The sequence below is a fragment of the Poecilia latipinna genome, unplaced genomic scaffold (assembly GCF_001443285.1).
Source record: "Poecilia latipinna isolate Pla-1442-1.1 unplaced genomic scaffold, P_latipinna-1.0 Scaffold1151, whole genome shotgun sequence".
In the NCBI taxonomy this organism is placed as follows: domain Eukaryota; kingdom Metazoa; phylum Chordata; class Actinopteri; order Cyprinodontiformes; family Poeciliidae; genus Poecilia; species Poecilia latipinna.
In genome coordinates, this window is record NW_015113767.1 from 161836 (window position 1) to 175886 (window position 14051).

General features: G+C 37.8%; 1 protein-coding gene across 1 annotated transcript in view; it reads left to right on the plus strand.

Annotated features, from left to right (window-relative positions):
• Positions 1-14051, plus strand: part of acsbg2 (acyl-CoA synthetase bubblegum family member 2) — a 30675-nt gene continuing 16624 nt past the window's right edge. Inside the window, 5 exon segments of the mRNA XM_015052991.1 lie at positions 1-70; positions 73-141; positions 9885-10017; positions 10787-10878; positions 12853-13121. Coding sequence (XP_014908477.1) covers positions 16-70; positions 73-141; positions 9885-10017; positions 10787-10878; positions 12853-13121 — 618 coding nt within the window. The 5' untranslated portion in view covers positions 1-15.

A 14051-nucleotide genomic window follows, 5' to 3' on the forward strand; every position in this document is an offset into this window, starting at 1 on the left:
GCATTGTGAGTTTAAATGGGAGTGTTATCTTGGAGCTGTAAAAGTGACAGCTGGCTCCAGCAGCTCAGCGAGCGAAGAGCTCCTTTCATTTCCCTGCTGTCAACGTCACAGATAGACGTCTTTCAAAAGCTTCTTCAGGCGGTAAGTGGTTATTAACACAGCTTTTATCTTTTCTATTTTTCTTTTTGTCATCCTGATAATGGCATAATGTTCAGATAACGCCCGCCAGAAATGTACAGTAATAGTTTGCGGAATAGAGGCAGTTAAAGCTAAAAGCAGACGCTAAGAGTACAAGCGTGTCCGTCCGTTGCTAAGCATTCCGCAGTCAGTCATTCAGTTCAACAGCTTCATGAAGTTATTTCGGTCAATTAAAAAAAAAAAACCCCTTTCTTTAACTGATAACCAGTTTCATTAACCTCTGCTAAAATCCCGTCTGTTATAAATGTACACCTGCTTTGGTGATGCTAGCATGCAAGCTACTGTGACGTTTATAAGATGCTTAAATGCAGTTTGAGAAATCATAAGACAAGTTTCCGTCTCCGCAGCGAAGGAATTAAGTGAATAATATTCTCAGATAAAATTGAACACTTTTAAAACACAGGGATGTTTTACTTAGGAAGACACTACAACCGTTTCATAATTTAGATACTGGAGTTTTTTGTTTCTGGCATAAAATGATTGTAGCTCAGATGAGCTAGTGATGTGATTTCCGTAGGATCCGGATCAATTGGCTCATTGTTCTTTCGGCTACAAGTTGACTCTTTGCTTACTATTAAACATATAGTAATAAGTATCTAATAATAATAATACTAATTTAAGTATTATTTGACCCTAAATAATACTTTAAGCTTAAAATATTAAGCTTAAAATTTAATATTATTAATTAACTAATAATAAGCAAATTATTACAGTCTATTAGTAGTAACTAATAATAAACAAAGTATTAGAATGTTAAAGTACTATAGTAGTAATCAGTTAAATATTACTGACTCAAATTTAGTATGATTTAAGTTTATTATTCAATATGTTAGAATATCACTAAAAAGTATATTTAAGTAAAGCAATTTTAAAAAGTAACAATTTCCATAAATTTATTATACACAAGTTATTTTGTTCATGTGATCACGGTGGCTCACAGATAATAAAAGTCTAAAATTGAGATTTTTTAGAAAATTCAAACATCACGTGACCAATAATATAGGATTTTAAATAAATAAATATTTATGAATTATATATGCACTATCCACAGAGTGATATATTTTTGTTAATTTTGATTTTTTTGGTTTAGGTCTAATACAAAAAAAAATGAGATAATTGATTAAGCCTATGTTTATGTTTTAAAATACTTTTAACACATTTACTCTGTATGGTTTAGCACTGCAATTGAATTGCAATTGGTGAAGGACCCTTTTTGATAAAGAGCAGTTTTATTTCACAGCCGTGTTATTTTTGTATTTTTTAAGGCTCTGACTGATTTATTATCAGAAGGCAATATATCTTCTAGAAGGGTTTTGCTGTCATTGTACTAAAAATCACAAATTATTCTCATAAAAGTCCATATTTCCCATTCCTACTTTTACTACGACCAAACATAATCTGAACTTACACTTATATTTACAATAACTGCAACTTTATTATTACAACTTGTACAGCTGTCAGTTCTTTAAGATCCTAAATAAGTCCAAACTTGAACTTTAAAAGACTCATTATAATTTTGAAGATGTTTATTGTTAATAAATGTAGTTAGCTATGAGAAGTAAGCGGTCTTAAAGCCCATTTCTGTGATGGACCACAAGCAGCAGCTAATATTGCTTATGCTTTGGGCCGGCTCTGATATCGTAATGCTGAGTAGCTGGCATTGCATTACAAGCTATCACCACTATGGAATACTATACCTGTATCTTTCAGCTTTTTCTTGCGTATTTATGATTATATTGGGACTCCTGAAATCCTAAACTGTCATTATTGAAATGTCAGTACAAAAATAGCACAAAGCTTTAATAAGAATACATCACACTTCCTTTATCCTCAGTGGGTTGCATTTAAAAGACTAAGATGTAAAACAATGTTGGCCTGCCATCTGTGTTATTTGACTACATAATGACTTTTTCTTTCTGTAAAGCTTAGCTCATTTGTTTAAGCCAACAGGAACAAGAACATTAGATATATACAAGTAAATAAGATATTATCTTTTTATCTGGTTGCCTAATTAATCGGTTTACTGGTGATTCATGTGTTTCTTTTTCTGTAAGATGCATATTTGGTGAGTGTGGGATGAGAGAGAATGGTCTCTAGAGTGCGTCAGCGCTAAGATCGCCCTGCAGCATGTCAGAGCAGCATGCGTGGTTGCACCAGATCAGCCGGCTCTGGGTGTCACGTGACGCAGTGGTGAGGTGGCTCTGTCATGAGGTCTCGCTTGGCCATTGGCTGCATTTTTCAGCAGAGTACTGATTGCACACATTTATGAGGTCATGCAGACCTCTGGGTACAAGTTGAGGTCAATTCTTTTAGTGGGACCAGGTTTATTTTTATATAAATATATTTCTGGAAACTTAAATGTATACCCTTAAGCTCTTACATGTTGTAATTTGAATGAGTTTTAAGATTAGATTCATGTACCTTCAAGGGAGGTTAAAATATGGTTTTCTTGTTTTTACATTCTTCTTAAAGTTGTGCACCTGCAGTTTATCCTGCCGCACCTCTGGTATTTGTTCGTTTAAACAGGTATGTTCCTGCAAGGAAAAAACAAAACAAGAAGAGCAGGATTGGCTTGTCAAGCAGCAGAGTTTAGCTGACAGCTAAAATTTTATTCAAATTCCTAAAATTAGGTCAGCAAAACAAAGTTAAAGCAAGTTAAAGCACTGGTCTTGCTGGTTGCGATTGGCAGTGCAATAAAATGAGCCAAGAACAGAGCTTTGAGAAATACAATTTAAAAAAATAAATTAATAAATTTTTGTTTATGATGATTTGTAACCTCCAAGTGACCCATTGTTTTTTTATTGCTTTTTTTATGATCTGGTGTTTCCACCTCCAGTTAGACTTTCACTGGGCAAGTGGGATTAAATCCAGACATGTAACGTTACGATTACTAGTGCAACAACAAACATGACTCACTAGTATATCTCATTTGTTTTTCTGTCCCTCTATCAATGGACTGTGTTGATACTGGTAGCTCCACCCTAACTGTACCATGCCATTGCCCTGTGGAGATGATTATTTCAATAGTCGATTTATCACGATTAATTGTGTCATGCTTCTGGCTCCACCCTAGCCAAACTGTGCTATTATCCCATAGACCTACAATTGTCCTGAACTGGGCCCAGGAATGATGTGGTACTGTCAGTATTTTGGCCGCTTTTGCAGAAGAAAAGCACAAAATCGTGTACTGACACCTGCTGTACTTCTCAGTGGAAATGAGGCAAAAGTAGCCACAGTCTGTCCAGTAAGATCTGAATCCAGCAATCCCACTCACTTTTTCATTCCACTCTTTAACCTCCTGAAAATTTGTTGACTCGGTTGTTGCGCTTAGAGCGCTGGTGATGCCACTAGGAAGCCCGTGGAGAGGTGTAAGGGTTGGCCGAGGAACCCATTATAACTGCTTGCAGTTCCAGTTAGTATATTCATGATCAATGTATTCAGTGTGCTCCATAAAACTTCTAGAGTTGTGGTTTAAAAAGTAGAAAACAGTGAAAGGAATCTTTCTTTGTCATCAAGGCATCCAGGTTAGGCTTGTTTAACTGAAGTTTGTGCACAGCAGGTTGTAGGTCATGTAGAAAATGCCACATTAAAAGCAGAACACATGAAGCAGCCCAACCCTTCAGAATTATTTCTGCATGCGACTCGTCCGATAGTAACCCCATGCTGCATGTGGATGAGTGTAAAGGCGGTATTTCTCTCGTGGGGGATGGGTCTCAGTTTCAGCATCATCAGTGGGGAGGGAAACGTGCGTTTGCTTCCTCTCTGCAACTTCCCCTCCTTCTTTTTTAGGTTTCTGTGTAATGCATGGTGTGAGCTTTTTCAGCCAATCAGGCCGAGCTAAATGAAGATGGGAGGGCAGACTGCCTGGAAGACGCTGGTGAGCTGTCTTGGGTGGGGTAACAGCGGGAGGAGGGACCAACAGAGCCGGCCGGCTGCTAGAGTTTGAAAATGAATGATTTGCTGTAGATATCCTGGTCATTTGTAAGATTAGTGCCACATCTGCTTCATTTAAAAAATAAAATAAAATAAAAGGAGAATAGCGAAAGGGTGGCAATCCTAGAGAAAACGTGTTGGATACAAGCCGAGAAGAGAATCATCATCTAACGATGCAACGTGAGTAGCTGAATTTAAAATTTAAAAAATGTGTGGGTAGGAGGAAGTTCCTTAAACTTGAATAACAAGCTTCATTTTAGCAAATCTGGTTTGGTAAGAAAGTTTTTAGGAATGATTTCTGAAAAAACAGGTTGATTGGTTTTATGAGTTAAGATGATGAACATCCACAGGTTTCGTGCCATAAGCTAATTCACTAGTTTATTTTCTAATACAAATATAAAATTTCACTTATTTTTCTTAGAGTTTTTGCTGCAGTAAAGGTAAATCTTGACTTGATGAGTATTTTATGTGTTTGGTTCGGTCGGACAGCCAACACAGACTCTGTCTCTTTGCTGAATGGGTGTAGCCCAGCCTGCAGAGCTGGATGAATTTTCCATTTTGCTTTTCTGTCTTTTAAGAGCAGAAGCTCATTTGTTAATTAAATCAATTTCTTGCAAACTGATTAGTTTGATCACAAAAAAAAAAGAGGATGCAGAGGCTCACGCCCAGTTCTGTCTGTCAGCAGATCCATCTATAATATGAATTCAGTTGACCTTACTTCAGCCTATTTGGGAAAACAGCCTGTAGTTTTGTCAATTAATCAAAGTGAAACTGAAAATTCTTGTTGAAATTATGTTGTGTTTTGTGGGGATTCCCTCTATTGATTCAATGGGGGTTTTTTTCTATTAGGGTTTCTTCTCTGTTAACCAGGGTCCAAAAATAAAATGTTGTTGCCGCTTCAACTGTTGCTGCCTTTCCCTTTCTGACTGGGACAGCTGCTTCTAAGCTCCACTGTCCTCCATCGTCATAATCCTCTCCCATCAGCAAGACTGCAGCATCTCTACTGGTGTCAGTCTGTACAGGGGGGCGAACTCCACCGGGTGATTCATCCTTAGCAGTAAATCTTTACCCACAACAAGCATAACCTACCTGTATAATGTTTACTCCAGCACAAGATGCCTTAGAATGTGAAATAAATCATTTACATTTCGGTAATTAGATTATTTTAATGTGTTGAAAGATAGTTTGAAGTGGAATTACTCAAATATTTTACAGCTTCAGCTATTAGAGATAGAAACTACTGATCAGTGATGGGCCTGAACCTTCAGAGTCAAATAAAGACAATTAAAAAGTCGGTCTTCTGTCACCTGAAGAACATTTCCAGGATTAAACTACTTATATTCCAGGAAGATCCTAAAAAACTCATCCATTTGTTGTTTATCTTTAGTCGCTCTGATTACCTCAACAGTGTCTTCACAGCTTTGCTTAAAAAATAGACAGCTGCAGCTGATCCAGAGCGCTGCTGCTGGCATTCTCACTAAAACCAAGAAGATAAAGCGCATCACCCCAGTTTTTAAAGTCCGTAAACTGAGACCTTAAAATACTTCACTTAGTTTATAAATAATAGATGGCATTGTAGACCTATTGTCGTTATATCAACCTTCCAGACAACTCAAGTCTTCTGGTTTAAGTCTATTCTTCATCCCCAGAATCAGAACCAAACATGGAGAAGAAAAATTCAGCTTCTATGCTTCACAAATCTTGAACAAACTTCCAGAAAGCTGCAAAACTGCTAAATCATGTCTAAAAAGCCATTTGATTATAGCTTCTCATGGTTAATAATAACCAGCACAGCATTAAATGTAGCCTGTTTTTCAACTGACAGGTTTTCCTTACTAATGTTTCTTACTTATTTGCTTTATTTTATTCTAATCATGTAGACCACTTTCAATTGCCTTGTTGCTAAAAATGCACAATGCAAATAAAACCGTCTTGCGTTGGCCGTAAATCGTCAACCACTGGCCTCCATGATGACCATTTACTGAAGCTTTAAGGCGTTTTTTTTCTCTACCTGTAATAGCTGCAGGTCGCTTTGTTCATTTCAAAGCTAAATGAGAGCTGGAATCTCAAGAATGTATGTGATGTTGAATACGAAGGGCTCAGATGACGGTGGCCGATAATCAGACAGGGCTGCAGCGTTTTTAAAATACAAAGAAGTAAATAAATAAATAAAACAACTATAGCATGCTCATTACTTCTAAATGTTTCACAAAAAAAATTGACATGACCTCTAAAAGTGAAATGAAAGATGAAATAATGATGCAACAACCTGGTTGGACCTTAAACTCTATCAACATTCAGTTGTGTTTAGTTTGGTGACATTTCTCCACCCTGCATCCCAAACTTTCTCCAAATCGCTCAAATTCTGAGGACATTTCTTAGATTTAGTTCACAAGCCAAAACTTTTATTAAGTAATTGCTGAAACTTCACTCTTTATTCCTAACTTTGTAGCACACACTTAAAGGTTTTGGACTGAATCTGTTATTTGGAGACACAGCACATTCTCCTTTAAGAGTCGAGGAAAGTTTAGATGTGGATATTTTTGTTGGAAGAAAACATAATTCAGTGTTGTAATCCTGAATATAACAAGAATCTGTTGTCACATGGTGAACACAATCAGCGCTTGTTAGTAGATTCATCCAGCTCCTTCAGTGTTGCTGTTCTTGGCAGCTTCCCTGACTAGTTTCACTCTTGTCGAAACAATTTCCAGTTTCTGTAATGCTAGCATAACATTTTTTGTGCAATAGGATCCTATTAACCCTTTGTAGCATGCCTACAACATGTGGCTTCAACTAAGTATCAGTTGTGTACAACCAGATTATTGCAACATTTTAGCCATTATGTGCTTTTCTGTAATAAGAAAAGTTTAACTTGGCTTATACTGGACATGTTTCATGTTCTACATGGAAATTATTTATCAAAATGCGTTTTATTGAGACCCAACGTACATTTTGGACTAATTCTGAATCGTACACTTAAAGCAATATTTGCCTAAAACACCTCAAAGAGTTTTACAAGTTTCACTAGATATAAACATTGATCTAGTTATCAATGGTTAGTTCTAAACCTGCTGATATTGTCATGAAATGTGTGGTTGGTGGTGGTGAGGAGATGACGCAGAGAACCCAGGTTATGGTGAAGATGAATTTAATGATGAAGATAACTCATAGAGTCCAAGTCAGGCAGCACGGCAGGAACAACTAGTACGCAGCTAACAACCGGTAGCAACTGACAGCATCAAACAAGAGCGTCGAAAACCAGGACTTAAACAGTTCTACTGGAAAACAGACTAAACAGGAACCAGCACAAACCAGGACTTGCCAGTTCCACTGGAGAGTGCCGACTACATTAGACATAGACAACGACAATACACACGACGAGGATCCGACCCAGACAAAGACAACAGGTGGGGTTAAATACACAGGGAAGGTAATCAGGGAACGGGATACAGCTGGGAGCAATCAACAGGGAAGACACAGAGACAGACTCACAGGACTACACAGAAAAACACAGATCCTAACAGATATCTTCTTTACATTAGTTGTTAAAAGGCATTTTAACAAGAGAAAATCACGAGTAAGCAGCTGGCTGAAAAGGGCTACTTCTGTTTATCACTGCTTTCTAAAAGGACAATCAGCTATTGTAGCTGTTTATCATAATTATTGGAAAAACAACTAATATATAGTATAGATAAAATTATTCTGACTGTGATAATCAATATGTCACAGTAGTTTAAGCAAATACAGTGATACCATCAAAATGTAGTGTTTTTACTCAAGGTTATCATCCCGTAGTGATGTCATACCGACCCATGACTGATTAGGTTTCTAGGTCACGCCCAAGACCCAAACAAAGCCAGAGACTGAAGACGCAGGAGGGGGTTGGGGTCTCAGTTCACCCCCTCATGTCTGCCTCCTCCCTCATCCGTCTACGGTTCACTCTGCAGGCTGAACTGGCTGGACGGGGTCATTTAACATCCCCAAATCTGAGCGTTCCCCAATGTGAACCATTAAAAGTGGAAGCGGGCCTCAAATGTTTTGATCAGCGCCAATTTGGACACAGTTGTTGGTTAAAATGTTCAGTTTAACCGTTTGTGGTTGCCTAATGGAGGCCTAGTTTGAGCAAACTATGTTTGTTCCTGCTCCGTCTGACCTCTGGAGTCGTTTTCTTTCCCATTACCCGAGCCTAATTGTTCCTGACAGGCGAGCCATGATAGGCTCCTGCCACAACAAGCAGACGAAGCTGCTGGAACGTGTTGTCAGCCCCCTTAAATAAACAGGTCAAAGATGTGATAAGGGAGCAACAACAGAGGGTTGAACGAGGGAAAAAGGGCGCGGATGTGACCGCGTTTATTGTTGGGGAGTATTAGACGCAGTTCCTCTCAGGATGCAACAATAAAGCCGATAAACAAAACTTTAAAGGGCCTGTATTCAATGTTTCAAACACTGCTAAAGCTCTAACCTTTGACTATTAGAGAGTAAAAATAGTTGTCTTTGTTTGGGCATCTTTATGCTATTCAGCTACAGCTGTGGTCAGAAGTTTAGTTTTTATTATGTTTATTTTAACCTTTTTTTGAGTCCAAACTTTGAGCGTTGAATCTGTTATGGGTTTGTTTTCTAAACTACAGGGTGAAAATTACACCAGAACCCCTCACTGACACTTGTTTCTTCTTTCTAAAGCCATGGCATAACCCTGGATATTTGGTCCTCATTATCAGAAATGGTGGAGTTCATTTCATTTGAACTCCAACTTCAAAGCATTATTCTAATTTTTAAGACAATTAAGAGTTGGAAGCTTAAGGTTAGCCTACTTCATCCATTCAAAATCTTTGTTTGCATTAAAGTAGTCACGATACTGAAGTTTTAAACTCAGTACTGGTACAAAAACAAACACTGGATGTTAAAAATACATCACCTAAAAACGTCACCTCCCTGATAACATCTAGGATAAATTATAACTTTAAATAATGGTAGTAATAGGGTTATTTTCTTACACCATAAATTAGTCCCTTTGAGTCAGTTGTGCTTATCTTTGATGTGTCACTGTGTGCTGCCATTTGTCAATATGCTCTAGATAAAATAAATATGAGTACTGACAGATATATAAAGGGTCATTCCAAACTTGTGTTTCAAAGTTGTGTTGCTGAATACTAACTAATAGTAGGCCCTCAGCATTACCCTGCCACCACCAGTTGGTACTCTGTTCGTAGGTTTGAAAGCCTCACCTTGATGTCATCGTGGCCGAATACTTCAGTCTTTCCCTTATCTAATAATGAAACGTTTCTCCACAAGGCATTTTTGTCGTCCATGTGAGCAGCTACAAATTTCAGCCGATTCGGCGTTTCCTTGGTTGTTCTGGAACATCATAACCCATTTCCTTTCATCGTACAGTTTGGGTTTGATGATTGAAACATGGAGACACAAAGCAAAGTAGCATTAGAGAACTTACATTTATGGCCTATTCAAAGCCCTGACTTCAGCCTTACTGAAACTAACGATTTTAAATAATCTGCAGTATTTGTGACATGAAGAGAGATCAAATGTCCAGAAGCTGATTTGGTTTCTGCGACTTGCTAGAATTTGTTTTGCATATGATCTTCCCTCTCTGTACAAATAACAGTAAGAAAAAAACAAAGTTTCATCTCTGTTTCCCTCTCTGATAAATAATCCAGCTGATGTGTGTTTCATGTGCTCCTGTAGCTGCTTTTCACTGCGTTTAAAGCTTAAAGAATCGTGACGTTTGTCTCCTGCAGTGACCGCGTGCGAGTCCAGCGCCATGTCCGAACCCGTGGTGGTGGAGCCTCCTAAAGCAGGTGAAGCGATACAGTCCTGTGGTGCAGGAGACAGCTCAGCCTCCCTTGATGACGGCATTGGAGACACGGCAAAGTATGTTAACACGATGCGTTACGATGGCTAGCTTAGGAAGTTACATTTAAAGTAATGAGACAAAAACGTTTGTTATTCCTTTTGTTTAACTTCAGCTGCCAGTGGATTGTTTGTATAGTCTGCACAGGCTTATTATTTTCAAAAAAAGTTCCCCAAGGTTGACTTCTTGGCCCATTAATTATTTCTTTCTTTATACAGCATATAACCTGGGACAAAACATTCTGAATTTGTCCTTTTCTGCAGTGTTTTTTAAAGCCAGAGAAAACAAAATGTAATTTCTTTATGTCTTCAAGTAAAGCTATTTTAACAAAAAAACTCGTGGTTCGTTTTCAAATGGGGCTGCAACTAACTTATTTAACTTATTCCTCTTTTTTTAAAAACTGGAACTTACTTGCCTGCCATGTGGGAATGTTTTAAATTTGTAAATATTCTACATGCTTGTCAGCTCAGAAGCCATTCAGGCTGAAACTCTTCATCATCACTTTTAACAGAAAGAAGGAAATCAGAATCTTGTTTAAAATACTTCCTGAAATGGTTGTAAGAGTGAAACTGTCTTTGGGACTTCAGAGCATAATTTGCATAACTTTGCATGTATTAATTAAGTCCAAGCTGACTGTATTTATTTTGATCTTTAAATACAGATCAAAATAGTGGATGATGACAGCCGCTGGTTCCCCCCCGATGACTTGGCACCGTTTTTCAGATTTACCCCGCTTCCTTTGGGAATTAACTCACTCATAAATGTGTTTTCCTCCTTCCTGTTCCTCAGTGAGTCATCAGAGGAAGAGTCCACCGGGGAGAAGGAGGAGGAGGTCGCTGCTGGAGATGCCGCCGCTCTGCAGAGCTCAGACACACCACAGGGTGAGGCCCCAAGGAAAACCGCCACGTGTTTGTTGTCTGAGCAGCTGGATTTAAAAGACAAGATTAAAAAATAGCTTTTAGGCTTTACTATAATCCTGGATGCAGTTATTCTGTCTGCTCTTGTTGCTGAACTCAGCATTTGTGAGCGCACGTCTTTTCCTGAGGAAGCAGAAAAAACATTCTTTGGCAGAACAAACGCTCCTTCCTCTCTCCTTCCCTTAAACGGTGACTTACTTTCCTGCTAAAGTCACTGACGGAAAAGTGTTCCCTTCGTTATCTGTAAAGATAACAATAAACTACATGTGTATCCACTAGAGCATGTCTTATCTTACTTTTAGACAGTTTTATTCTGTGGAAATTTATTCAATAGACCCAACCTGCGTCTGCGTAAAAACAAGAGCTAACAGATTTTTTTTTTTCCATGAGAAAGTTATTCACCATCCAGCTTGTTAGAGGAACTGATAAGCAGCTGCTGTTCCTGTAATAAATCCACCATGTTATCCCACTTTATATTCAAAACATCCTGCAGATCGTTAGGTTACATCCCATCTGGTCTGTCACACTGTAAACTCCCAAAGGGGCGACAAGCCGCCTCCTAGATTAATTATTAAAATCCTTTGGGTTTTATGGCACCCAGAAGACGATGCTAGCTCCTGCTGCTGCACTAATTTGGTTCTAGTGATTGTTCTCCAGTTGCTGCTATGTGTTATTCGAGTACGATAGTAAAATTATAGCTTAGATACGACAGACAGTTCGATGGATAATCAGAATAATAATCTCTAAATGTGACGTACACTCAGGTTTCTGCTAAAGTTTAAATCAGTGATCAGCTGACATTTTTGTGTCCTGTCAGTTTTAGCTTGCGGTTCACACCGTATAAATAGACACACATCCCGTTTTCTCTGTGTTTGACCTTAAATCAGACTAAACTTGTCATGTTCAGTCAGGATTAAGAAAGTTATTTCCTCTCACTGAATGCCAGAATAAAACTTATATTAAAACTCAGATTCGGGCTGCATCAGGAGGCCAGTTCTTGTTGAGCTGACACAATTTGTGCAGTTCAAAAGTTTATTATAGAGCATGCTTTGAGATGTATGTAAACGTCTGACTTTGGAAACCATTTAGAAAATCTTCTTCTAATTAATCTGCCGTTGAGTGAATCCAAACGGACCTTAAAACACCTGAGCACAGCAGAGGTTCATTAGATCCAGCATCTACTCATAATACCCTATGTACAAGACGTATCTGTGTTTTCATATTGGCAGGACTCAAAAGTTTTAATTATAATGAATTAATCGCATCTTAATCGAAAACCATATATCGACAAAATCAGTAATATTTTCAATCCAAAAACCCTTTTTGATGCAAAATTATAGAATAAGTATAAATATGAACTCACTGACAAACATATTTGTCGTTTTTAATCTGTTATTTAGGATATTTAAACATCAGATTAGTGTATTTATGTTATAACCATTCAGCTTTTTAGTGTTTCAGGAAACCCTGATCATTCATGTAAGTTCCTTAAAGCGTCTGTGCTGCTGCAGCATTGAGAAGCTATTTTAGTCTTGAGTAGCTTCGCCGATCGGCTACCTCCTTTTTGCCCAATCAGATAATTTTTTAAACCTAAAATTAACCCCCACTGGGGCAAATGAAGCGGCTTTATCGTCCACTGCTGTTGTGCGACAGATTCATGGACGTACCAGAAACACAACACAAAGGTTCCATCTCTTGTATGTAAACTAAAAAGAGATTAATTGTGTTTTAATTTTTCAAGCGTTAAAAAATTTGTGTAATTAAGTAGACACAGGTCCTACTGTTTTTTTAACAGCAGAATAACAAAACTGCATGTAGAAACTGAATATTTTTTATCTTAGAAATCATGAAGGTCTCTCCTGAAAATGAGGCCTTTTTCCTCGACTGACTGATTTTGTCGTCAGACCTCTGAGCGTTTTCTCTCTCTGCGTGTTTCAGTGAACGCCCAGCGCCCAGACTCCCTGTCCGTGCCGCCGTCGTCAGAGCTCCGTCTCTGGACGACGCAGCGCGACGGAGAGGTGAAACTCCGGGTCGAGGGCTCCGGTGAGGCTGCAGATGCTCTGACTGTGAACCAGATGTTTGCTGCAGCTGCAGATCGATTCAGTGACTTCACAGCTTTGAAATGGAAGGAGGGCGAGCAGCAGAAATCCCTCACCTACAAACAATACTACCAGGACTGCCGCACTGCTGCAAAGAGCTTCCTAAAGGTTGGTTTCATTTTCTTTTTTCTAATCCAATCAGAACACCTTCAGGGAGAAGAGGTCTTGTTTATCCGCATTCCTAAAACTAAAAACACATTTTAGTTCAGTTTGTTTGGATATACCCTGCATGGTTCAGGTGTTAAACTCTCCTGAATTACAAAATGAATTTTAAAAAATCCAGATTACTTTTAGTTCCAACTAAATGTATCCCTCAGTTAATGTCTTATTCTCTTGTATGTTTTATTTTTGGATAATTAACAGTTAATATAAATTTGTTTCCACATCCACTGGCATTCTGACATGATTTTTTTATTTTTAAACAAACCTTCAGCAGATATTAGCAGCATAATATTTACATGATATTTAGTTCTCTGCAATGTAAGACTTCATGAATTTAAATGGCTCATTTAGGCATCACTTTACATGTCGTCATAGCAACGGATCACATCACAGTAGCATGATGATGATGATGATGCAACAGAAGATTATTTCAGAAAAATCAATTATTCTGACAATTAACTGAATAATCAGATACAAATATTGGCACATTCTGCTGATTTTTCATTTAACCACTTAAGTCTTTTTAATTTGCTCAATATTAGAAATGCATTAAAAGACGCACATAAAAAAATTACTTTTTGGCATACAAAAATAAGTAGCCTAAAATGCAATAATGCAGTAAAATGGCGTTCTAATAGTGAACATTTGATCCTTTTTTAGCAAAGGACGAATCTGCAGCTAAATAAATACTGTCTGATTATTTTTTTGGATTAATAATTAATAGCAAATGGTCCTTATATATACACTGCTCAAAAAAATAAAGGGAACACTCAAATAACACATCCTAGATCTGAATGAATGAAATATTCTCATTGAATACTTTGTTCTGTACAAAGTTGAATGTGCTGACAACAAAATCACACGAAAATCATCAAT